The 26,607-nt window shown below is 40.1% G+C and overlaps 5 protein-coding genes across 5 annotated transcripts in view; 1 reads left to right on the forward strand and 4 right to left on the reverse strand.

Moving 5' to 3' along the window:
* The window catches only part of LOC146992362 (sialoadhesin-like), a gene marked incomplete at its 3' end in the record, with an annotated part of 40,747 nt that extends 15,563 nt beyond the window's left edge, over nt 1–25,184 (reverse strand). The window contains exons 1-4 of the mRNA XM_085790427.1: nt 24,891–25,184; nt 22,989–23,345; nt 1,077–1,295; nt 510–863 (exon numbers count right to left, since the gene is read on the reverse strand). Coding sequence (XP_085646553.1) covers nt 510–863; nt 1,077–1,295; nt 22,989–23,345; nt 24,891–24,963 — 1,003 coding nt within the window. The remainder of the gene's footprint in view (nt 1–509; nt 864–1,076; nt 1,296–22,988; nt 23,346–24,890) is intronic.
* Nucleotides 1–26,607, forward strand: part of atp6v0e2 (ATPase H+ transporting V0 subunit e2) — a 263,253-nt gene that overhangs the window by 122,480 nt on the left and 114,166 nt on the right. The gene's annotated exons all lie outside the window — the stretch shown is intronic.
* Nucleotides 7,246–11,573, reverse strand: LOC146992363 (uncharacterized). The gene is made up of 6 exons (XM_085785752.1): nt 11,326–11,573; nt 9,276–9,357; nt 9,104–9,164; nt 7,912–8,087; nt 7,666–7,757; nt 7,246–7,493 (listed from the first exon to the last, which is right to left on the reverse strand). The coding sequence occupies exons 1-5, from the start codon at nt 11,534–11,536 to the stop codon at nt 7,682–7,684; spliced, it is 606 nt and encodes a 201-aa protein (XP_085641878.1). The 5' UTR covers nt 11,537–11,573; the 3' UTR covers nt 7,246–7,493; nt 7,666–7,681.
* LOC146992364 (uncharacterized) lies at nt 11,575–15,685 on the reverse strand. The gene is made up of 5 exons (XM_085788483.1): nt 15,307–15,685; nt 13,364–13,720; nt 12,769–12,984; nt 12,223–12,576; nt 11,575–11,894 (listed from the first exon to the last, which is right to left on the reverse strand). Exons 1-5 carry the CDS (start codon nt 15,377–15,379, stop codon nt 11,575–11,577), a joined length of 1,320 nt encoding a protein of 439 aa, XP_085644609.1. The 5' UTR covers nt 15,380–15,685.
* Nucleotides 20,018–21,245, reverse strand: LOC146992365 (vascular cell adhesion protein 1-like). Its single transcript, XM_085788494.1, is given in 5 exon segments — nt 20,018–20,098; nt 20,211–20,268; nt 20,395–20,482; nt 20,967–21,092; nt 21,095–21,245. Coding segments are annotated over 5 exon segments (504 nt in total).

Consider the following 26,607-nt stretch of genomic DNA (forward strand, 5'->3'; position numbering starts at 1 on the left):
GTAAAAGCCCTAAAAGTACAGCTGTCATTTCGGATGTGAACATATAGTTATCCCCATACACTTCTCACGTCGAAAAAAAAGTCCGCTCGTATCTGAACATCTCTATATTGCTGCTGCCGCCGCCGTAGTAGCAGCGGCAGCAGCAGCAGCAACAACAACATCCTTCTCTACAAACAAATGTTTTTCGTCCTAATCTCAAAATGTGTCCACAAAAGCAAACGTAATGACTCAACTGCCGAAAGCTTGCCAGGCCTATAGTTACAGTTGCTAACGAAGGATTGGACAATAGCCGTTTGTGGGAGGAGTTGGCGAAGGATCAATTCCTCTAACACCAAAAGCCATTTGAGTTTCCTCACCAATCTACAAAGATTTTTTCAAGGATTATTTATATTCACTTCACATCCTGCTTGGGCAGTTTCAGTCTATATCAGTTTATTAACTCTCCAACTCAGTCTAGTCAGACCACAAGCTTGTGTCATGTTTCTGTGTTTGTCAGTTCGTGTTCTTACCTATGACAGTCAGAGTTGTACCAGGTAAACTGTTTCCCCATTCAGCCTTTTTAGTTTTGAATTTGAAGTGATACTGAGCTGAATCTGTCTCTCTCAGGTCAGTGATTCTCAGAGTGGAGCGTCCTCTCTCTGTTTCAACAACCTGAACACGACCTGAATATTCAGAGTCTTTACTAAGATCCTCAGGCTCTGAGGGATTCTGCCAACGACGACTACGTTCAGGACTGAACCAGAACTTTGATTTAACTTCATAAAAACTGTTGTAGGTACAAGAAATCTCCACTGATGATCTTTTGAAGGCACAGATTCTTCTGTCAGCGAAAGTCACTCTGTTGCAGTATTCACCAAAGACACCTGAAAGATTAAATGTTTTATTAAACCAGAGTAGCACCTACATGTTTAAAGACACAGTTGTGTTGTTAAATAAGAGCAAAAGGTCATAACAAAAATATGGCATTGTTAAAAAGAAAAAGAAAACTGAGTCGTATAGATACATGCAGTCATGTGCAGTAGGTTAAATGTGCCACCAGGTGGTGATATGTAAGTGGAAGACTGAAGTAAACTCACAGACTGGAGGAGAAGGGAAGTCCTCATGTCCTTTAAGAGCACAGTTGATGCTGTCTTCATAACCAAAGTAGCCTGAAAATGAAGCTGTGTCTGTCCCAGTTTTCTGTCCATTCTTGTACCAAGTAAAGGAAGAATGATCAGGTAGACGACAACTGCTGAGACACTTCAGGTCTGCCCAGTTCCGGTAGTATGTTGAGGGGGTCACCTGCACCTGTAAACCTGGATTTACAAAGAACAAAAGGAAATATATCTTATTCCCTGTGAGCAGATGGAAGTCGTTTTTGACCCTTTAACTTCTTCTACTGGAGTCATCATGTGACCTGAATGTGAATACCATCACACAATAATGATCATATATGAGTCTAGAGGGGAGTTACCGTCATCTCCTCATAACCTGTATTCTTTACAGTATGTGATCCAAAGTTCATACATTAAGTCGATAGTATGGTGAGATCATGTCATCTTTCATTAACACAGCTATTTCTGTTGATCTGAACATCTTGAACAGAAACATACTAAAATAAAATTGTTACCTGTGACAGACAAAGGGACTCCAGCTTCACCAGTGTATTTCTGGTGAAATGGTTTGTTTGTTGTGAACCTGAACTTGTAAACAGCTGAGTCGCTCTCTCTCAGGTCTGTGATTCTCAGAGTGCAGTCGTTGTCACCACAGAGATACTGAACACGACCTGAGTACTCTGAGTCTGCTCTTAGATCCACAGGTTCATTATCACTGGATTTAGTGAACCACAATCTTTCTCCAACTGTAGTATCATCATCAGTTCTCCAGTCTGGGTATCTGTAGGTGCAGCTTATGTCCACTTTTGATCCTACTGCAGCACAGATCTGAGTTGGAGCACAGGTCACTCTCCAGTCATTCTGACCCTGTATCACTGTAACACAGAGCACAGCACAAACCACAGTCACACTTTAACATAGTGAAGCTGCATCAGTTTGTAAAACTGCAACAAAACTGAACTGACTCTAAATTTACAAAATTACTCGGATATTACAAAATTACTCGGATATCATCCCACTGAGTGAGACAAAGAGGAGATTGCAGAACTAAACTGAACCATCATCATCTCATCATTATCTAAACTCAACTAACATTGCCTGTAGTTTGGATAGTGGAAATACATTACCTGGGACAGAGAGAAAGAAAATTAAAAGTCCACTTGCTGCCGCTGTTAAATTCATAGCTGCTCCTCTCGTTTCACATCAGAGGCAAATATCAAAGAGTAAATAATCAATAAAAGTTATTAGTTTCATCAAATTCTTCCACTCCAAGAGCAGAAAGACATGCCTTGACCTCTGTCTTCAGAAGAATGAGCGTTAGAAAAAAACGTATTTCCTTTCTGTATCATTAACGTGTTGACCACAGGCCAGGAAATGGTAAGCTGTCGGCAGATGACGGAAAGTTTTACTGTACATGTACTCTCAGGTGTCAGTTAAGTAGAGATGGCTATCTTTAAATCAGTCCAATACAACAGTACTGCAATAAGTCCTGCACTAAGGTTACAGTATTGTATGGTGTTTTTTTAGTGGTTGTTTTACAGATTTAGTCTGTTCACCTACACTGTGATAAGATGACAGTTGTTCCTATTATTTTGTCCACCCCCTTCAGAAGAGTGAGGGTAGGCTAAACAATAGACTAAACTCTTACAGACATTTAAATTAATTATATGTCATAGTAAGTACACAAATTATCCACAGTGTGATGAGGTCTCAGTTCACAGCTATACAAGACGACTGGAAATGCTGGGATTTTCTTCAAATCATTTAAAATTGTCATGCGCTCTGGTCCAGTAAACAGATGTGTGATGATGAATGTGTAGAGTAAATGCATAATAAACTGTCTTACACATATTTAACATCAGTAGAGATGAGTGTTGACGCCCATGTTCCCAACTAATTTTGAGCTGCACAGCAATACTATTCAGACTCAGAGGACTGGGTCAAGGCCGGGGGAGTGGTCAGAATAATCCTCTCGTTGAAGTTGTTGCATTAACTCACAGTGAACATGAAGACGTACGAACAGAAAACCAGTGGACCTGTCAATCATAATGCAGACCGTGTGAGAAGAATAAATTATTATTATTAGACCATGAGAAATTTTGTTGCATTGTTTCTCCTGTTCACTCTGTGGTCAGGTTGGGGTTGCTGGCATGTATATGATTATTCACTTGTGGTTTCTTCTGTATGTAATAGGAGACCACAAAGAGCTACTGTTAACTATACAGGAAGAGTTAAGTTAAGAGCTGCTGCACAGGCTGCCACCCTCGCGGCAAGAGCAAACATCATTGCCTCGTTCCTTATTTTGAGCCTCGGTAGATGTTCTCTCATTCTCTTAAATAGAAGGTGACATTTTGTAGATAAACTCTACAGTTACTGAATCCTTCACATGAACATGCTCCATTTATACAGGGAGGTTGGACATAGTAAATACACTGTTGATTTTTATAGCAAACACTTAATATTCATTAAATTACCCATTTCATTTCCTACTATCAGAACATAGTGACAGTTCCAGAAAATATGACTGAGCTACCAACCTAAACTTTAACTGGTAAGTAACAGAGCTCAATTGTGTGGTATGCATTCAGCCTCGTAAATAACAAATAATATAAAAAAAATAAAATAAATGACAGTAAAATTGGTTCTTGGGCTGTCTATGACAATAATGACAAAATAATAGTATATACATAGAAACAAACATGTGATGTAAATCACTGTATTTTTAAGCCCCATTATATTTTAGCTCCATAACTACTTAATAGCAGAGCATTGTGTTGTTTGGTCATCTTATTGCTATTGGCACATGGTCACAACTGATAAAGACAAAATGAAAAAAATAAGTGTTACAAATACAGAACAAGAATTATTCATTTTGTGACATCACTGTGATCTTGACCTTTGACCTACTGTACCTGTGCTTCACAAACTGTTGGAAATTATTTGCTGTCATTTGTCTCTTTACTACCATCTAGTGGCAGAAAGAAGAAACTACAACCAATTAGCAAATTGTAATTCAAATCAAAATCAAATCAACTTTATTTATATGGCACTTTTCATACAATGTAACACAAAGTGCCTCACAGAGGATAAAAACAAAACAAAACAATTCAAAACACCGTGAAAACCCCAAACCTCCCACCCCCACAAATATACACACAGATACACAATTACATACGCACTCACGCACATACATAGACATACAGACAGACATACACACCCACACACATACTGTACACTATCTGTCGCTGAGGAGACATGGCTGGGCACCGAGATCTGAGGTGAGGAAGAAGCTACCTTTGGGGGTTGCGCACACCGAGAGGAATCATGGTCCATGACTGCAGGGACGCCGCCACAGGGACCGCCCCAGCCCAGGCAGACAGGAGGCTCCACACCAAAGTATAGAGCTATCTAGCCATCTGGGCCAGGGCCGTCCACGGGACAGCACCCCCATCGGTGGACCAGAAACAACTCCCGGTGTGGTAGGCCCCCAGGAGGAAACACTGGAAAATCGAGGGGCTAAAACAGTAAAATAAGATAAAAGGTATAGAAGCTCAAACTGAAGGAATAAAACAATAGAATGTATAAAATAGACCAGAAATAATGACTAAAATATTGAAATAAAACAATAAAATAATAAAACAGGATAAACTAAACTAAAAATTAATATAAAGTAGAATAATAATAAAAAATGTAAGAACAGGGGTGAGCTTAAAAATTATAAAGAGTTAAACAAGTCAGTTAAAAGCCTGATTAAAAAGATGGGTCTTGAGCCTCTTTTTAAAAACATCAACAGTCTCTGCGGCCCTGAGGTTCTCCGGGAGGCTGTTCCACAATCGGGGGCCATAATAACTGAAAGCCGCCTCCCCGTGTGTTCTAGTTCTAACTTGTGGTATTGTTAAAAGTAAGCAAAAGTAAGCATTAAAAGTAATGCAGATAAATAAGAAGGCCCAAGACCATTAAGACACTTAAAAACTAGTAAAAGAACCTTAAAATCAATCCTGAAACGCACGGGGAGCCAATGCAGCGATTTTAAAACAGGTGTAATATGCTCCCGCCCTCTGGTCCTCGTCAGCACGCGTGCGGCTGAGTTCTGTAATAATTGTAAATTGTACATGCTCTTTTTAGGAAGACCAGAGAGCAGGGCATTACAATAATCTAAACAACAAGAGATAAAAGCATGCATCAGCACCTCCGTGCTGGCCTGAGAGAGAAACGGGCAGACTCTGGCTATATTCTTAAGATGGTAAAAACCAATCTTTGTTATGTTTTTGATGTGTGGAATAAAAGTGAGCTCAGAGTCAAAAATCATTTTTTACTGATTTTGAGGGTTTAAAATCCTGTAACTTTGGTAAAAGTTTCTCTCTCTGGCGTTCAGGACCAATGACTAAAACCTCTGTTTTGTCCTGGTTGAGCTGTAGGAAGTTTGCTGCCATCCATGACTTGATGTCTAAAATGCAGTTAAAAAGGGCATCAATTGGCCCTGTGTCATCAGGAGACACGGCGATGTACAGTTGCGTATCATCAGCGTAACTATGGAAGCTGATGCCGTTCCTCCTGATGACGTCCCCAAGGGGCAGCATGTACAGATTAAAAAGAGTTGGACCTAAAATTGACCCTTGGGGAACCCCACACTTTATCTTATGGGTTCCTGAGAAACATGTATCCATACTTACAAAGAAACTTCGATCAGTGAGGTAGGACGTGAACCAGTTAAAAACAGTACCAGAGAGGCCGACCAGGTTCCTCAGTCTGTTTAATAAAATGTGATGGTCTACTGTATCGAAGGCGGCGGTTAGATCCAGTAGTACCAAGACTGTAAGTTTATGGTTATCTAAATTACACCTGATGTCATTTAAAATCTTTAAAAGTGCTGTCTCTGTACTGTGGTTCATCCTAAAACCAGACTGATGAGTCTCTAAAATATGTTTTGAGTTTAAAAATTCATTTACTTGATTAAAAACAAGTTTTTCTAAAATTTTACTTAAAAATGGTAAGTTGGATACAGGCCGGTAGTTATTTAAAACATTGGGGTCTAAATCACTCTTCTTCAGAAGGGGCTTCACCACCGCCGTTTTGAAGGAGGTGGGGAAGACACCCGTCTGAAGAGAGCAATTGACCAAATACAGCAGCTGTTCCTCAAAGAACTCATAGAGTGTTTTAAAAAACGGTGTGGGAATTGGATCTAAAAGGCAGGTTGTGGGCTTTACCTGGGAGAAAACTCGACCAAGTGTCCCTGCATCAACCAGGGCAAAACTCTCCAGTGTTTCCTCAGGTAAAAAATTCTCCAGAACCTCGGTGATTTGAGGGTAGGGTTGGAGATGCTGGAAAACTAGTTCCAGCAGGCCACATTGTGAAAATACACAATTAATACAGAGATGGCAGCTTGATTGACACATCACAATCCAATTGACTTGAACTAGCTATGCACATGATTAACAATTTAACCGTTAACCGAGAACTTTGACCGAATAATACTATTGGTTCTTTTTTGTAATTAGCTCCTTATATTATGTCATCAAGTCATGTCGACACGTGCAGACTTACACATGCCTTCAGTCATATTTTGCGGCAAAAAGTTACACAGGAGGACTGGCAGTATGTGCCAGTTATGCAGTGCAGTCCCCGTGGGGGAAGGTCAGACAACAATTGTAGCCTACATGACACATGTGCATCACTTGTAACAACAGTGCTGCATAAAAATTAAAAATAAAAGAAAGGACGGTGCTGCCTCCAGCCGGTTCACCTGCGGCTCTCCTGTCAGAGGAGCCTCTTTGTAGCTATAAAAACAGTTCAACATGTAAAGATCGAGCTGCCATCAGCTTTTGCAGCGCATGTGTGTGTATGTTTTCTGACAGATTTTTTTTTTGTCGTCCCTGTGAGGGTTTTAATCTTAACGGTTAGTTATCGCTTAGAGAACGTTGGTTATTGGTCTGAAAAAAAATTCAAAATGTGCATCCCTAACTTGAACGTGGCATTCAACATGATTAGATGGTGTTTTTACAGGATACACAGGTGACTGGCTTTTTACATTTTTGTTAAAAAGCATTACATTAATGTTTGGTTTTATTTCAGTCTAGTTCATATGAAATGAATAATGTTCAGGCCAGTGTCCGCGCCTCCATCAAACACGTTGATGTGAATTAAATGTTTGTTTCAAATCTAAAATGCAGCATGAGGCCTGATGTTCACCAAAAACAGGATGAACTGGTGGTGTCCAAAGTTATGTACAAAAAAACTTGGTGGTGGTGGACAAAGTTGTGACCCAGCACAGAGACACAGGTCTCAGTTTCTGGTAGCGGTACCTCTGGCTCAGTTCATAATTATCTGTGTCCACAGACAGGAAGTGGTGAGTGATTACATCTCTTCTCTCTTACAGCTCCTGTGGGTCTGTTGGAGCAACTGCATGGAGACAGGAGGAGGTCAGCTGACCAGAAACATGTCAGACAATGTCACATTCACAATTTATGAGATGATTCATTCACTCTGTAGAAATGAAAAGGCAAAATTCTAATTGTGTTGTGTTGATGGGACAATGATTTTCTTCCAGAGGAAATATAGAAAAAATACTTACCATGTAAACTAAAGACTCAGTGTTTTCTGTGGGGTTTGTTGACTGAGCTGTACAGAGCAGCTGGATCCTCTGAAGTTTCCTGACCTCTGGTTCTGAGAGGAACATAAATTACATCAGGAGATCATTAAGAAAAATATATTCAGCTTTTACTGTCAGAGATGGGAACATCCAAAAGCGATCATAAAATGTGAAGAAACATGTCAACAGAATGATTGATACTGATGTTCATTTTGAGGAGTTGCTCACCTCTGGGCTGGACTGGCACTGTGGTTAAATTTTACAGCATCGTACACAACCATTTCTTCTTCCTTCTTTGACTTCTTGTGTCTTCTGGCCTGAGCCACAGTGACTTGGGAGTAAACAGCTTGATCTTTGGAAAAGTGGACACTGGCATAGTGAAGATGATCCTCAGATGGTTGTGTCTGTAGATAGTGGACAAATACAATGAATCATTCATAAGACTTAAGACAGAAATGAGTGCAAGCCTCAGTATGTAGTATTGGGATTAAACCATGACATCTAGTGTTCAGATTCTAGATTGCAACGCTCACTCGCTCACTCTTCCCGTCTGCAAAGTGGCGGTGGCAACGGATGGAAAGAGCGTGGCTGATAAAATTGTAAATGAACGTAATATCCAAAGAGGGAAATGGCAGCTGGTATATTGTTTGATATGCTTTGAAACAATTCAGGGGAAGAGGAACTGAGGAACTGTGTGATGACTAGCAAATGTGATCGACCTTACTTTAAGTTATCTAAGACTGTGGTGTTATTGGAGTGGATGATAAAAGACTTCTGGGACCATTCATGCCCCTAAAGAATGGCGGCTATGATGATAGGATAGCTGGTACACTGCAGGTGAAGGAGAGCGAGTTGAGTGAGTCAAACTCTATGAGCCACACGTAAGTGAACCATCTGCCTCCAAAATAGCCACCAAAGCCCATAGATAGAGCTGCATCTGAGTTAAGTTATATGACTTAGGCTTGGGTGAGAAAGACTTGCATGCATCATCCAGTGATGAAGAGAGGGAACAGCTGCCTTTTATGGAGGTTGGAAAGGAAAGGTTTGACTTGCGGGATTATGCGTGTGGCATTATTGAGGTGGCCGAGAAAGGGCTGTTAGCTAGTGTTTGGTGCGCCTGTCTGCTGGGACGAGATTAGATGGGAGCAAAGAGATTTGTTGTATTTTCTCTAAGGGCAGAGATGGCTGGAAGGAAAACCATCAGCCAGGGTGATGCCCAGAGACTCCATGGGGGTATGCTCAGAGAGAGGGACACGGAATTCAGAGAAGGCTATTGTAAGGATGCAAAGTCTGCAGACATTGGGCAAGGTTGATGGAGTGACAACGACAAAATTGTGGAAAAAATGGATTATGTACAGTAGGAGATTACGTAATTGTTAGTTTGGATCCAGCGTGGGACTTCTGAGTTCATCTTTCTCACCTGTTCCCTGTCGTCTGGTCTCTCTCCAGCCTCAGACCTCTGCTCAGACCTCTTCTTTTTTCTTGTCAGAAAAAATGTTTGAAAAGGCTTAAGTCAAGTGCTAAAACTCACTAAATGGCGTTAACTGATTGTAAATGAGATTATGAACTAATATTTGGGGAATCACACTCACATGATCCAGAAGAAGACAGAGAAGAGTAGGATTACTAGAGCCACGACAGAGACTGTTATAAGAGCTGTTAACTTCCACGGTGCTAGAAAAGAGAGAACAAATGGAAATTTAAAAACGAGGGCTGCATAGCCGTGCGTCGAGAAAATAAAATAATAATAATAATACATTTTATTTATAAGCGCTTTTTCAAATGCTCAAAGACACTTTACAGTTTAAAAATCATAAAATACAGCAATAGACCCGTCGTGAAAAAGAAGAGAGATGCCGCGTGACTGCTGCTGGAGTGCGTGCCGCTCACATGGCCGGTGTAGGAACTTCAATTGACTAAATGGGCGCGAGGTGCTGGGGGTGTCGCGCGACACACATTTCGCATCGCGGCCGTTCCCTGTGTACTTCAGCCGTGCAGTTTCAGCCAACGCAACCCGGCCCATTCAACCTATTAACCATTTTTCTACCATTGCAGTGAGTCTGGAAACATTATTTTAAGGCCGATAAACTCCGCAATGTTGTTTTAACACTAACCCACTGCAGCTGCATCTTCTAAATAATGCCGCGAGTGGGGATTGAGGAAGTGACGTCGCTGCCTAGGAAATAGAAATACTGCAAAATAATAATAATAGCGTGACTAAACATTATAACGCTATTTCGTCTTGTTTTGGTCAACAAAAATGAAGAGACATTTTAGCTGAGTTTTTGTTTTGTAAACCACATTTAGTCTTGTTTTTATTTATCAACAATATTGCATTATATTTTTTATTATAGTTATCGTCACATGGCCACTACACGTTGATTCTCGTCTCGCTTTCGTCACGTGATAAAGGTTTGTTGACGATGATATTTCGTCATAATTTTCGTTGACGAAAGCAACACTACTGCTGGGTTAGCATCACTGCTACAGGTCAGAGTCACTGAACTGCCCTCCACTATCTCAGCAGAGGGACTCACTGACACAGAGGGGAGCTTTGGAGCATCTAACAACCAACATCAACAACGTAGTTCGACTGCAGAGCTACATGTTATAATTAAATTAGTGATAGTCAATCATTGTCAGTCAATACAACACTTTATTAATGTTTAATGTTAAATTTAACTTGTGTAATTGTTTAATCTGAATTTTGCAACTGTGTTTATTTATTCATCTTACCTATTCACTGTATTATCCACTGTATTTGTATTATTGCATTTATTGTATTCAGTAACAGGGACTGTGTGGTTCCGTACAGGAAGACCTCTTTCGGTCGAAATGCCCTGTCTACGAAGGGAGCTACGGTCTGGAACACACTACCTTTGCCCATAAAGGAGTGCCCTACTCTGTCTACTTTTAAGGGCCGCCTGAAGGTATGGCTTAGAGCCAACCAGGCATGTGATCACTTTTAATGTACTGATACTGTGGTACTGTGTACTGATACCTGTTAATATATATTTGTATCTGTAATGTGTTATATGTGCGTATGTGCATGTGGGTGGGAGGGGTGGGGGTTAAGGTGTATTGTTGTGTAGTGATTTGTGTTATTTGTCTTAATGTGTCTTAATGTAACTTTTTATATACCTTTGTTTTATGTTTCATTGCCATGCTCCATCAGGCAGGGGGACTGCCAACGGAAATTAGCCTATTGGCTATAATTGGGTGCATTTACATTTTATTTTTTTTTAAATGTTCATTAATGTACACTGTCCCTCTTAAACAAATAAAGGAAATTAAAATAAATTAAGTATATTTTATCCTATTCCAAAGCCTGACCAGGGACAAAGACTGCAAATTCAAAACATGGACCCCCTCGAAAATGAGATGGCACATCTCAAGGGGCTATCCTGTAAAATAAAGTATAAAGTATGAATTAGTTGAAGCTAGACGTCTTATATGCATCGCATTTTCCATTTTCTGTGGCAATGTTGTATGTAGCCTATTGTCCCTGTTAAATAAACATTAAAATAAAATGAATAAATAAATATCACTGAGTCTGGCAGCATGAGAAATATAAAGTCTGGAAAACATTGTTCTTGGTACTAATCAGTTTCATACGGATTTAAAATAAATGGACTCACTCACATTTCACATCAATAGAGATGTATTCAGACGTCCTCCTCCCCAGCTGATTCTCAGCTGCACAGTAATACTCTCCAGAGTCAGAGGACTGGATGGAGCTGAAGACCAGCTGTGGTTCTTTGTTGAGCAGTGTCAGGTTCTTCTTGTACCAGGTGTATTTAGCTGCTGAGTCAGTGCCACTGCTACAGGTCAGAGTCACTGAGCTGCCCTCCATGATTTCACCTGGAGGATTCACTGACACTGACAGCACCTTCAGAAAATCTGAAAATCAACATGTGTTTCCTGAGCAGCCATGTTGTGTTGGATTAAAGTGTTTTGTTTCTTAGATAGAAGAGAAAACTCACACACTGGGGGAGAGCCATAATTCTCATGTCCCTTTAAAGCACAAGAGATCATGTCTCCAGGAGAAAACTTGTCTGTATAAGAACTTCCCTCCTCCTTGATTTTCTCTCTGTTCTTGAACCAGACGTAGGAAAGACGACCAGCTGGACTGCAGCTGCTGAGACACTTCAGCTCTGCCTCAGTATAAGACTGATTGACTGTTATTGTTCTGGTCACCTGCACCTCCAGAGCTGGATGCAGAAGGAAGAACCCCCAGTGTTAGTGGTTAACATGAAAACATAAAATAGAATAAAAAGTGGATTTGGTAATCAGATATTCTTTGTGCTGAAAATGCACCTTCTTATAGTGTTTCTATTGTAAACATTCAGTCATCTCCTTGTTTGATGACAGAGCTTGATAAACAAAAGCCATTTGAGGTTCATCATTAATCTACTATCAAGGATTATTTAATCATTTTCGTAGCAGCTACTCACATCCAACTACAGCCCTTTAAGGTGCTTTATTGAAATACACAAAGGTTTTAATTATGTCTCTGTGTTTGTCAGTTTGTGTTCTTACCTGTGACAGTCAGAGTTGTACCAGGTAAACTGCTTCTCCAGTCAGACCCTGTAGTTTTGAATTTGAAGCGATACTGAGCTGAATCTGTCTCTCTCAGGTCAGTGATTCTCAGAGTGGAGCGTCCTCTCTCTGTTTCAACAACCTGAACACGACCTGAATATTCAGAGTCTTTACTAAGATCCTCTGGCTCTGAGGGATTCTGCCAACGACGACTGCGTTCAGGACTGAACCAGAACTTTGATTTAACATCATAATAACTGTTATAAGTACAAGAAATCTCCACTGATGATCCTTTGGAGGCACAGATTCTTCCGTCAGTGTAAATAACTCTGTCGCAGGATTCACCACTGACACCTGAAAGATTAAATGTTTTACTAAACCAGAGTAGCACCTACATGTTTAAAGACACAGTTGTGTTGTTAAATTAGGCCGTTCAATACAAGATCAATGCAATATGGTGTTAATAGTGGAACAGAAAATTGAGTGTAGTAGGTTAAATGTGCCACCAGGTGGTGATATGTAAGTGGAAGACTGAAGTGAACTCACAGGCTGGAGGAGAAGGGAAGTCCTCATGTCCTTTCAGAGCACAGGAGTAACTAGTTGTAGGTTCAATGGCAACTGAAAAAGGCGTTCTTGCTGAAATTTCCTTTCCGTTTTGGTACCACATGAAGGAAGACCGATCAGGTAGATGACAACTGCTGTGACACTTCAGCTGTGTAAAGGTTGCATAGTTTTTAAAGGGTGTCACCTGCACCTTTAGACCTGGATTTCCAAACAAGGAAACAAAAAAAAAAAAAATATATATATATATATATATATATATATATATATTATATATATATATATATATATATAAATAAATAAATAAATAAATAACATATATTTTTATTCAGTGTGAATACATATAAGTCAGTTTTACTGAACTCATTGTGTGACCTGAATATAAACATCTGATCACACAGTAATGTCCATAGAGGGGAGTTACTATACCACCACCATCTCATATTTAACACACACTGAAGCCCATTAAGTCATTAGTAAGTGGAGCTCTGAGCTCAGATTGTCTTCATCTTTCATTAACACAGCTGTTTCTGTTGATCTGAACATCTGGAACAGAAACATAATAAAATAAAATTGTTACCTGTGACAGACAAAGTGACTCCATCTTCACCAGTGTATTTCTCTCCTGGTTTGTTTGTTGTGAACCTGAACTTGTAAACAGCTGAGTCGCTCTCTCTCAGGTCTGTGATTCTCAGAGTGCAGTCGTTGTCACCACAGAGATACTGAACACGACCTGAGTACTCTGAGTCTGTTCTCAGATCCACAGGTTCATCACCACTGGATTTAGTGAACCACAATCTTTCTCCAACTTTAGTATCATTATCAGTTCTCCAGTCTGGGTATCTGTAGGTGCAGCTTATGTCCACTGTTGATCCTACTACAGCACAGATCTGAGTTGGAGCACAGGTCACTGTCCAGTCATTCTGACCCTGTATCACTGTAACACAGAGCACAGCACAAACCACAGTCACATTTTAATATTGTGAAGCTGCATCAGTTTGTAAACCTGCAACAAGACTGAACTGATTACTGTTCAGTTTTGATGTTATATCTAAGTGTTATTTTCCCTCAGTAGTATTTCAGTTTGAATATTCAGAGCTGTGCAGCGTTCATCAACACAGACAGACATGGACAAATCCAAATAGAAAACCACTGGACCTGTGAATCCTAATGCAGCTTTAACTAACAGTTCAAGAGGAATGTACTGCCTTTAAGGGTTAAAAAGTTAAAATGTTAAAGTCAATAAGTTCATAATCGAGCAAGTCCATATTCTTTGGTTTAGAGAAACAGCTTCAGAACGAGCGCTCTGCTTGTTAAGTTCCATCTATGCTACAGTATGTTTTTCTGTTGCATGCTCCAGGTGAACAAAGTTGGGCACAGACGAGATAAACAGACCGCTGAAATCATATTGTTGGAGTTTACTGCCTTGGAGAATAGGCTATTTATCTGTAAGTATTACATGTTCACAGTTGTTAATTGACTGTTTATGTTTGTGAGGAGTGTTGTGATGAAGACCTACTTTATGTTTTCAGTTAATGTACTCTGCAAGCTTATTAGAAGACTTAATTACTGTAAAGGTCAAAAAGTCAAGCCTTGTGGGTTTTTGAAGGACTTCTATCCGTTAGCTGACTGTCTAGCTCTGCATAAGCATACGCACTGCGAGGGCAGTACAAGGAACAAATAATGACTATTAAAACTCTGTTCACACTTTGGTGAGTTTGCTGTCTAGTGTCAATGTATGTATGTGATAGTAGATAAGGAAGGGGAGGTCACTGTGAACCATACATGGAGTGGAAACAACACACTGACATCAGTAACACAATTAACTGATAACGTCTGTTTCCTCATTTTGAGCCTTGGTAGCTGTTCTCTTGTTCTGTTAAACAGGACGTACAGACATTTGTAGATAAACTCTATAGTTACTGAATCCTTCAGATGAACCAGCTCCATTCATACAGTTCATTCAAACAGCACTATCCTCACTGTCTAATAACACTCACCACTTAAATGGTGAGGTTCAGATTTGCAACAAAGAAACTGATGTGTTTTATGATTTTCACCATATTAGGTCACATTAACTATCCATCCATCCATTGTCTATAATGCTCATAGATATAGGGTGATGGGAGGAGATGAAGCCAATCCCAGCTGACATAGAGTGAAGGCGGGGTTCACCCTGGATAGGTCGCCATTCAATCACAGGGCCGACACATAGACACACACTCATATTCACACACAATACAGACCATTTGGAGTCTCCAATCAACCGACTGTGCATGTGTTTGGACTGTGGGAGGAAGCTGGAGTACCCAGAGAGCAGGCAAAGGGAGAGCATGTAAACTCCACCCAGAAAAAGACCCGGGTTCAAACCAGGAACCTTCTTGCTAAGAGGCTGAAACTAATCAACAATAAAAACTACAAAAATAAACATTGAACAATTCATTTCTTGACTCAAACCAGTTTTTATCTTGGTCAGATTGTGTGAATTAAACGTCCTACAAAGTAAATTCAGATGTACAGTACCTGGTGCAGTGAGAAGAAGGATGATGATAAATCCACTTGATGCTGCTGTGAAACTCATCACTGCTCCTCTCATCTCTCTGAGTGACTTCAGACACAATAAAACACATCAGCTGCTGAACAGTGTGTGTAAGAAAAACATCAATCTGATCAAAAACCAGTTCTCGTCTGACAAGACAGGAGGGTGATGATCATTTGTGCACAGTGCAGTGGGCAAGAGACAGAAAGAGCAAAACAGACTTCCTTCCTCTTTACACTATGAATATTCATGAAGTCAATACAAGTGTGACAGACAGTCATTTTGTTATCTTACAAACTACTGATAAAGTCCTGACAGGGACAAAGAGAACTGAAGAAAAGATCAAAACCTAAAAAGATTTTCATTTGGATGATCTTTCTAATCTTTAATTCAAACTTAAACTCTAGTGTCAGAAAAATCAAACCACATTTCCGGAAAAAGATAGCCCAACACTTCAGAGACAGCAGAGACGAGGAGGCCGCAGCCTCAGATTCAGACCATCATGGACTACAAACCTCCATCACAGACCTGTGACAGCCACATCTGTCTGAACAAACTCAAGAACTTCTTTGCACAATTTGAGGCACAAAACACCACATCTGCACAGAGGACATACATGACCCAAAGCCACCACCATCACTTCAGTGTCAATAAAAGCCTCTCCATCACACTGGTATGATGACCACCCTGTTGAGTCCCATCATCATGACAAAGTGCTTTGAAAGGCTGTTCATGCAACACATCAAATCCATCCATAACTCTACACCAACATACAGAACCAACCTCTTCATTCATTTTGCAGATGACACCACTGTGGTGATCGAGACAAACTACAGGAACCAGGTGAACCAACTGCCCATGTGGTGCACTGACAATAATCTTATTAACTAGACAAAAAAATAAAAGAGACTATCATGTAACATCTGCTGTGACACTTCAGCTCTGTCGGGGGCAAACCTGGTTTGATCAGCTGCACCTGTGGACCTAGTTTAGAAAAGAGGGAAGTAAAATTTCTATTCATGCACTCACTTAAGTATCTATGGGTTGATGCTACATTTTGCACCACACAACAAGATATGGTGAACAATCTCATCTCACTCACACTGAAGGTTAATTTTTGGTTATTTGATAAGTTGTGACTAAACAGAGAGAGGATGATGATGTTATTAAAAATCCTGTGACAGACAAAGTGACTCCAGATTCAGAAGTATATTCACCTTCTGGTTTGTTTGTCGTCAACCTGAACTTGTAAACAGCTGAGTCACTCTCTCTCAGGTCCGTGATTCTCAGAGAGCAGTCGTCACCACAGAGATAATACTGAACACGACCTGAGTGTTTTTTCAACTGTAGTATCACAGCCATTTACCCTGGATGGGAATCTGTAGGTAAAGTCTATTTCTACTGTTCATCCTTTAAATGCACAGGTCTGACTGCCAGTGTAATTCACTCCACAGTCATTCTGTCCATGTATCACTGTAACAGAGAGCACAGCAGAAACCACAGTGAGATTCATAGCAAAGTGTATACACAGAAACACATACACATATCAATATACACACTATATACACAGTATCACTGAGGAAAATATGTGTGAAAATATATGAGGAAGTCCAGACAGAAAACCACTGGACCTTTGAATCTTAAAGCAGCTGTAATGAGCAGCACGTGACAAATAAATAACTACTTTGGTGTCTGAAATGTCTTTTTTTTTTTTGTGATAGTATAATCACTGTCAACCATAAAGGGAGTGGCAACACCACACTCACACTAACAAATCATCAAAAAAGGGGGAAGACATTAACAACATTTAGTTCCTCATTTTGAACCATGGTAAGTGTTATGTAATTACCTTAGACAAAATGTGAAGACATTTGGAGTGAAACTCTGCAGTTACAACAGCTCTACATTTATACAGTTAATTCAAACAGCTCTACCCTCACTGACTGACTGACACCACTCATGTGTTCGGGGTTAAGAGATACTAAAATGATGCTTGTGTGAAAATGTTTACAGTGACAGATCTAAGGACTTAGATTTAAAAGAAAAAACAGAGTGTGAAACAAGTGCACATAACAACATAGTAAGAAAGGGATATGGTCGAGCAGAGTTAATCCAGATGTACATTACCTTGTACAATGAGAAGAAGGACAACAACAAATCCACTCAATGCTGCTGTTGCACTCGTCAATGCTCCTCTCATCTCTCTCTTTGTGACAGAAATGTAGATTAAAAAAGACTCTTACAGTAGAGAAAAGAGTTGTTCCTCTCTTCAAGGCATGCAGTTGCTGTGGGGACAAGATACTTCCTTCCTCTTTATATTAAAAATATCAATGAAGAAAATGCAAGTAACTTTTGTCCCTCTGCTTGTGACTTCAGGACAAGTGAAAAATATCTTGGCAGGATAATCTTTCAGAGGACCCTCTACACCTGCATGAAAAGAAGAACAACAAAAGTTCATGTAAAGATGTTGTGTTGGCTGCTGAACCATTGGTACCTAAATGATAATGAATTTGTGGCTGTGCTGATCCCCATTGGATATGCTTGTCCAAACTCTGAAGGTTCTAAATAAAGACATGCAACTTAAATTAAATGTATACAGATAAGATATATGAGGTGCAGATGTGTCCACACAGAAATATTTCAGTTCACAAGAAGTTAAAGAAACTCTGAATTTTCCCCGAACAACTTTTTCATGTCGCAGCTTCAGGACACTTTTTGGACAAGTCAAAAGTGAGCACTATCCGCCGCCATTATATGAAAATCCATTACCAGCCGGACCCCCCCTGGAACTCCAAAAGCTTTTGATAACCCAGAAAGTTCACAGAGCCTTTGGCATGACGGTGAGTAGAAAATTAGTGAATTATTGATTTTGGGTGAAGTATCCCTTTAAGGAATGTGCAAACCAGCTCGCAGGAGTCTTCTTCACCGACATATTCAACATACTAGTCCTTACTATAGTCCTCCATCATAGTTCCTCTGCCTAAAAAGCACAACATCAGCAGCGTCGATGACTACAGACCAGTGGCACTAACTCCAACCATCATGAAGTGCCTCCGTCAGTAGTCCCATCATTTACTGCTTTCCATCAACACTAGACAAACACCAGTTTGCATACTGGAGGAACAGATCCACAGAGCAAAGCAGTAGCCACAGACCTCCACACTGCTGACACAACCTGGTACATAAACTAACCCTGGTACACTGGTGGACTACCAGACTCCATTCCCATCGAGGAGGACCTCAAATCTAATAACAATGACTCAAATGGAATAAAGCGGACTCACCTGGTGCTGTGTGAACCACATAGTCTTTGTCGTAACTACAGCAGCCATGGGTCTGAATCTGACCCACAGCCCCTTGCCGTGTTCCTGACTAGTGATGCGCAGGTACCATGGGTTACCCCTGGGTCTGGTCAGGGTGGGTAAGGAAATGTTCACTCTATTTTAGGGGAAGTAATTCACGAAAAATCATAAGAGCGCCAAGCAGCAGCCAGTTTTCTGTGCCACAGCTGTTTGCAAGCACCTTAAAGACAGAATAGAAGATATATTCAATTACGTATTTAACAAATAGTTAACCGCGGCGGGTGTAGGTGTGGGTTGTTAAAATATACGCGGTGGTGCGGGCTGGGAAGGGTAAACGGTGCACTGGTAATATTCCTGACCCCCTCCCTCCCTAACTCCCCTGTGTGTCTCTACTGTCCTGTCACAGGAACGACAAACATATAATTTAAAAACTTGGAATAAAACTAAAAAAAAAATTGTTTTTTGAAGAAATTGTAGACACAAAGGAAGAACTGAGACAGTACAAGTGGTGTTAGCAATAAAATATAACTCTTTACTGATACTTGGTGGCAGACTTTGGTCACTACAACTACATAAAAAAAACATTTCTCTCAAACTCTGAAGGTGCTAAATAAATTAATACAGATAAGATATATATGAGGTGTAGATGTGTCCATGCAGAAATATTACAGCTCACAAGAAGTTAAAGAAACAAAAACCACATCACAGTGCAACAACATAAATTGTTAAACCTGAACTGGCCGTCACTGAAGTTTCATTAACAAGACCCACAGCCAAGAAAAAAAAAATCATAATTCACTGTTAAGTTAAATTTAGCTTTTGTACTGTACTTTAATGTATTCCTGATTTTCACATTTTTGAACTGGAACTAGTTGTTACTGACTTATTTACAGAGGAGTTAATAAAATTATGTGTTATTTCACCATATTAGAGACAAACATTTTGACAGTTTGAAATGGCAATTGTCAAATACTAAGCAATGAAGAACTATATGTAGGTCTGAAAAGGTTTAACATCAAATGAATTACTTTCAACTCTGCTTTGGTAAGTGACCCTGGACACTTATAATTCAAATAGAAGATCAGATCGTCTTCAATAAAATTAGAGTCACTGTGTCATGAAAACAAAATAACAGATTTAAACTTCATCTGATTTCATAGCTGCTAAAGAAAAAGATAAAAGTGAAGAATGAGCAAAACAAATCAAATCTAAAGATGATGTCACTGTTGGACAACTTCCTGTTTCCATCAGGTGAGTCCCACCTTTACTTCAACAGCATCTAAAAACATCAAATAAAACCTGTGTAAAGTTACAGTAGTATTTATAAATGTGGAATCTGCATGTTATTGATCTGTTGTTATTGAATGTGAGAGGCTCTGACCTGACTGTAACTTCACACCAGATCTTCCTGCTCCTCTGTGTCTTATGTCTGTGGTGCCGTGGTGACGTCATCATAAACAGGACAAGAGTCCACCTGATGGACAGAGGAGACAAAATGAGACTCATTCATGAAACCTGCACACAAGCACATTTTATTATATGTAGAGTTAGTTCTGTTAGTGTTGTAGAGCCTCTCTGTCTCTCACCTCCATCATCTCTACAGCTTCATTTGTTTCAGGGTTTGAACTTTGAGTTTTCTTCTTCCTGGATTCAAACCAACAACAACAAACACAAAATATGACATTAATGAAATTCATAAAATCAAAAACTATGTGAGGTTTACAGAACAACATAAAAGAGCCGTGAGTGAATAGATCTTTATAGTTTTACCTCGTCCACAGATTCACAACAACCAGTGTGATCAGCATCAGGACCATCAGAGTCAACCTGATGATGTTCATGATCATTATTGATTTATCTGGAAAGTGAGAACAACAGACAGGAGATATTAGCAGTGAGAAGAGGCCGATAAGTTTGTCAGGTGATGATGTGTCATCCAGTTTTGTTTTTTTGCCTTTTATTTGATAGCACAGTAGAGATAGAAAGGAAAGGGGGAGGCAGAGAGAGGGGTAATGACATGCAGGAAAGGTCCGCCCGACGCGGGACTCGCACCGGGGACACCTGCATTGAGGACTGCAGCCTCTACATGGGGCGGCCGCTTTATCCACTGCGCCACGCACCGCCCCGTCCATGTGAAGTTTGATGGGAGGTCTCAGTACACGGCTACAAGACTTAAGATTTAAGATGGACTTATGCTGCCAGTAAGTAAACCCCTCTACTAAAAACTGCTAAACATCTTAGCATTAGCTTGCAGAGAGACTTTTTTCAAGAGACTAAAAGCGAAAAATCAAGTTTTATACTCCACATGTTGTTTTTTCTATCAGCCGCTGCCTCTGACTCACACTCCACATCAATAGAGATGTATTCAGACGTCCTCCTCTCCAGCTGATTCTCAGCTTCACAGTAATACTCTCCAGAGTCAGAGGACTGGATGGAGCTGAAGACCAGCTGTGGTTCTTTGTTGAGCAGTGTCGGTTCTTCTTGTACCAGGTGTATTTAGCTGCTGAGTCAGTGTCACTGCTACAGGTCAGAGTCACTGAGCTGCCCTCCATGATTTCACCTGGAGGATTCACTAACACTGACGGCACCTTCAGAAAATCTGCAGGAGAAAACATCAACATGTGTTTCCTGAGCAGCCATGTTGTGTTGGATTAAAGTGTTTTGTTTCTTAAATAGAAGAGAAAACTCACACACTGGGGGAGAGCCATGATTCTCATGTCCCTTTAAAGCACAAGAGATCATGTCTCCAGGAGAAAACCAGTCTGTATAAGAACTTCCCTCCTCCATGATTTTCTCTCCGTTCCTGATCCAGACGTAGGAAAGACGATCAGCTGGACTGCAGCTGCTGAGACACTTCAGCTCTGCCTCAGTATAATACTTATAGACTGTTATTGTTCTGGTCACCTGCACCTCCAGAGCTGGATACAGGAGGAAGAACCCACAGTGTTAGTGGTTAACATGAAAACATAGAATAGAATAAAAAGTGGATGTGGTAATCAGATATTTGTTCTTTGTTCTGAAGATGCAACTTCCTATAGTGTTATATTGTAAACATTTAGTCATCTCCTTGTTCAATGACAGAGTTTAGAATCCTTGTAACTCCAAAAGCCATTTGAGGTTCATCACTAATCTACAAAAAATTGTTCAAGGATTATTTAATCATGTTCATAGCAGATCCTCACATCCAACTACAGCCCTTTAAGGTGCTTTATTCAAATGTGATACATGAAAGTTTCAATGATGTTTCTGTGTTTGTCAGTTTGTGTTCTTACCTGTGACAGTCAGAGTTGTACCAGGTAAACTGCTCCTCCATTCAGAGCTTCCTGCTTTGAATTTGAAGTGATACTGAGCTGAATCTGTCTCTCTCAGGTCAGTGATTCTCAGAGTGGAGCGTCCTCTCTCTGTTTCAACAACCTGAACACGACCTGAATATTCAGAGTCTTTACTAAGATCCTCAGGCTCTGAGGGATTCTGCCAACGACGACTACGTTCAGGACTGAACCAGAACTTTGATTTAACATCATAATAACTGTTGTAAGTACAAGAAATCTCCACTGATGATCCTTTGGAGGCACAGATTCTTCTGTCAGTGTAAATCACTCTGTTGCAGGATTCACCAACGACACCTGAAAGATTAAATGTTTTATTAAACCAGAGTAGCACCTACATGTTTAAAGACACAGTTGTGTTGTTAAATTAGAGCAGTTCAATACAAGTGCAATGCAATAATATGGTGTTAATGGTGAAACTGAAAATTGAGTGTAGTAGGTTAAATGTGCCACCAGGTGGTGATATGTAAGTGGAAGACTGAAGTAAACTCACAGACTGGAGGAGAAGGGAAGTCCTCATGTCCTTTCAGAGCACAGGAGTAACTACTTATGGGTTCAAGAAAGACTGAAAAAGGCGTTCTTGCTGAAATTTCCTTTCCGTTTTGGTACCACATGAAGGAAGACTGATCAGGTAGATGACAACTGCTGTGACACTTCAGCTGTGTCCAGGTCTGGTAGCTTTCAAAGGGGGTCACCTGCACCTTTAGACCTGGATTTCCAAACAAGAAAACGATAAGTATACGTATATATATATATATATATATATATATATATATATATACTTAAGTCATTGTGTGACCTGAATATAAACATAAACATCTGATTACACAGTAATGTCCAAAGAGGGGAGTTACTATACCATCATCACCTCATATTTAACCTCTCCTCTTAATGTGATCCAAAGTTCACACTGAAGCCCGTTAAGTCATTAGTAAGTGGAGCTCTGAGCTCAGATTGTCTTCATCTTTCATTAACACAGCTGTTTCTGTTGATCTGAACATCTGGAACAGAAACATACTAAAATAAAATTGTTACCTGTGACAGACAAAGTGACTCCAGCTTCACCAGTGTATTTCTCTCCTGGTTTGTTTGCTGTGAAGCTGAACTTGTAAACAGCTGAGTCGCTCTCTCTCAGGTCTGTGATTCTCAGAGTGCAGTCGTTGTCACCACAGAGATACTGAACACGACCTGAGTACTCTGAGTCTGCTCTCAGATCCACAGGTTCATTACCACTGGATTTAGTGAACCACAATCTTTCTACAACTGTAGTATCATCATCAGTTCTCCAGTCTGGGTATCTGTAGGTGCAGCTTATGTCCACTGTTGATCCTACTACAGCACAGATCTGAGTTGGAGCACAGGTCACTCTCCAGTCATTCTGACCCTGTATCACTGTAACACAGAGCACAGCACAAACCACAGTCACATTTTAGTATCGTGAAGCTGCATCAGTTTGTAAACAAAACTGAACTGATTTGATGTTATATCTAAGTGTTATTTTTCCTCAGTAGTATTTCAGTTTGAATATTCAGAGCTGTGCAGCATTCATCAACACAGACATAGACAAATCCAAATAGAAAACCACTGGACCTGTGAATCCTAATGCAGCTTTAACTAACAGTTCAAGAGGAATGTACTGCCTTTAAGGGTTAAAAAGTTAAAATGTTAAAGTTAATAAGTTCATAATTGAGCAAGTCCATATTCTTTGGTTTAGAGAAACAGTTTCAGAATGAGCGCTCTGCTTGTTAAGTTCCATCTATGCTACAGTATGTTTTTCTGTTGCATGCTCAGGTGAGCAAAGCTGGGCACAGATGAGATAAACAGACTGCTGAAATCATATTGTTGGAGTTTACTGCCTTGGAGAATAGGCTATTTATCTGTAAGTATTACATGTTCACAGTTGTTAATTGACTGTTTATGTTTGTGAGGAGTGTTGTGATGAAGACCTACTTTATGTTTTCAGTTAATGTACTCTGCAAGCTTATTAGAAGACTTAATTACTGTAAAGGTCAAAAAGTCAACCCTTTTTTGAAGGACTTCTATCCGTTAGCTGACTGTCTAGCTCTGCATAAGCATACGCACTGCGAGGGCAGTACAAGGAACAAATAATGACTATTATTAAAACTCTGTTCACACTTTGGTGAGTTTGCTGTTTACTGTCAATGTATGTATGTGATAGTAAATAAGGAAGGGGAGGTCACTGTGAACCATACATGGAGTGGAAACAACACACTGACATCAGTAACACAATTAACTGATAACGTCTGTTTCCTCATTTTGAGCCTTGGTAGATATTCTCTTGTTCTGTTAAACAGGATGTACCAACATCTATAGATAAACTCTATAGTTACTGAATCCTTCGGATGAACCAGCTCCATTCATACAGTTCATTCAAACAGCACTAGCCTCACTGTCTAATAACACTCACCACTTAAATGTTGGTTCAGATTTGCAACAAAGAAACTGATGTGTTTTATGATTTTCACCATATCAGGTCACATTAACTATCCGTCCATCCATCGTCTATAATGCTTATTAATATGGGGTGATGGGAGGAGATGAAGCCAATCCCAGCTGGCATAGAGTAAAGGCGGGGTTCACCCTGGACAGATCGGCAGTCAATCACAGGGCCGACACATAGACACATACTCCTATCCACACACAAGGACAATTTGGAGTCACCAACCTACTGTGCATGTGTTTGGACTGTGACGATGCTGGAGTACCCAGAGAGCAGGCAAAGGGAGAGCATGTAAACTCCACCCAGAAAACACCCGAGGTTCAAACCAGGAACCTTCTTGCTAAAAGGCTGAAACTAATCAATAAAAACTACAAAAATGAACGTCGAACAATTCATTTCTTGACTCAAACCAGTTTTTATCTTGGTCAGACTGTGTGAATTAAACGTCCTACAAAGTAAATGCAGATGTACTGTACCTGGTGCAGTGAGAAGAAGGATGATGATAAATCCACTTGATGCTGCTGTGAAACTCATCACTGCTCCTCTCATCTCTCTGAGTGACTTCAGACACAATAAAACACATCAGCTGCTGAACAGTGTGTGAAAGAAAAACATCAATCTGATCAAAAACCAGTTCTCGTCTGACAAGGCAGGAGGGTGATGATCATTTGTGCACAGTGCAGTGGGCAAGAGACAGAAAGAGCAAAACAGACTTCCTTCCTCTTTACACTATGAATATTCATGAAGTCAATACAAGTGTGACAGACAGTCATGTTGTCGTCTTACAAACTACTGATAAAGTCCTGACAGGGACAAAGAGAACTGAAGAAAAGATCAAAACCTAAAAGATTTTCATTTGGATTATCTTTCTAATATTTAATTCAAACTTAAACTCTAGTGTCACAAAAATCAAACCACATTTCCGGAAAAAGATAGTCCAACACTTCAGAGACAGCAGAGACAAGGAGGCCGCAGCCTTGGATTCAGACCATCATGGACTACAAACCTCCATCACAGACCTGTGACAGCCACATCTGTCTGAACAAACTCAAGAACTTTTTTGCACAATTTGAGGCACAAAACACCACATCTGCACATACATGACCCAAAGCCACCACCATCACCCCAGTGTCAATAAAAGCCTCTCCATCACACTGGTATGATGACCACCCTGTTGAGTCCCATCATCATGACAAAGTGCTTTGAAAGGCTGTTCAAGCAACACATCAAATCCATCCATAACTCTACACCAACATACAGCACCAACCTCTTCATTCATTTTGCAGATTACACCACGGAGACAAACTGCAGGAACCAGGTGAACCAACTGCCCATGTGGTGCACTGACAATAATCTTATTAACTAGACAAAAAAATAAAAGAGACTATCATGTAACATCTGCTGTGACACTTCAGCTCTGTCGGGGGCAAACCTGGTTTGATCAGCTGCACCTGTGGACCTAGTTCAGAAAAGAGGGAAGTAAAATTTCTATTCATGCACTCACTTAAGTATCTATGGGTGGATGCTACATTTTGCCCCACACAACAAGATATGGTGAACAATCTCATCTCACTCACACTGAAGGTTAATTTTTGGTTATTTGATAAGTTGTGACTAAACAGAGAGAGGATGATAATGTTATTAAAAATCCTGTGACAGACAAAGTGACTCCAGATTCAGAAGTATATTCACCTTCTGGTTTGTTTGTTGTGAACCTGAACTTGTAAACAGCTGAGTCGCTCTCTCTCAGGTCCGTGATTCTCAGAGAGCAGTCGTCACCACAGAGATAATACTGAACACGACCTGAGTACTCTGAGTCATTATGTGTTTTTTCAACTGTAGTATCACAGCCATTTACCCTGGATGGGAATCTGTAGGTAAAGTCTATTTCTACTGTTCATCCTTTAAATGCACAGGTCTGAGTGTCAGTGTAATTCACTCCACAGTCATTCTGTCCATGTATCACTGTAACAGAGAGCACAGCAAAAAACACAGTGAGATTCATAGCAAAGTGTACACACAAACAAACACGCATATCAATATACACACTAATAAAAAATTGATCATAAAAAGGGGGGGAGGGGTTAATAACATTTGGTTCCTCATTTTGAACCATGGTAAGTGTTATGTCATTATCTTAGACAAAATGTTAAGGCATTTGGAGTTACTCTAAACACAGTTACTACAGCTCTG

The sequence above is a fragment of the Trachurus japonicus genome, chromosome 1, assembly GCF_045865225.1.
Source record: "Trachurus japonicus isolate A0001 chromosome 1, Traja_1.0".
In the NCBI taxonomy this organism is placed as follows: domain Eukaryota; kingdom Metazoa; phylum Chordata; class Actinopteri; order Carangiformes; family Carangidae; genus Trachurus; species Trachurus japonicus.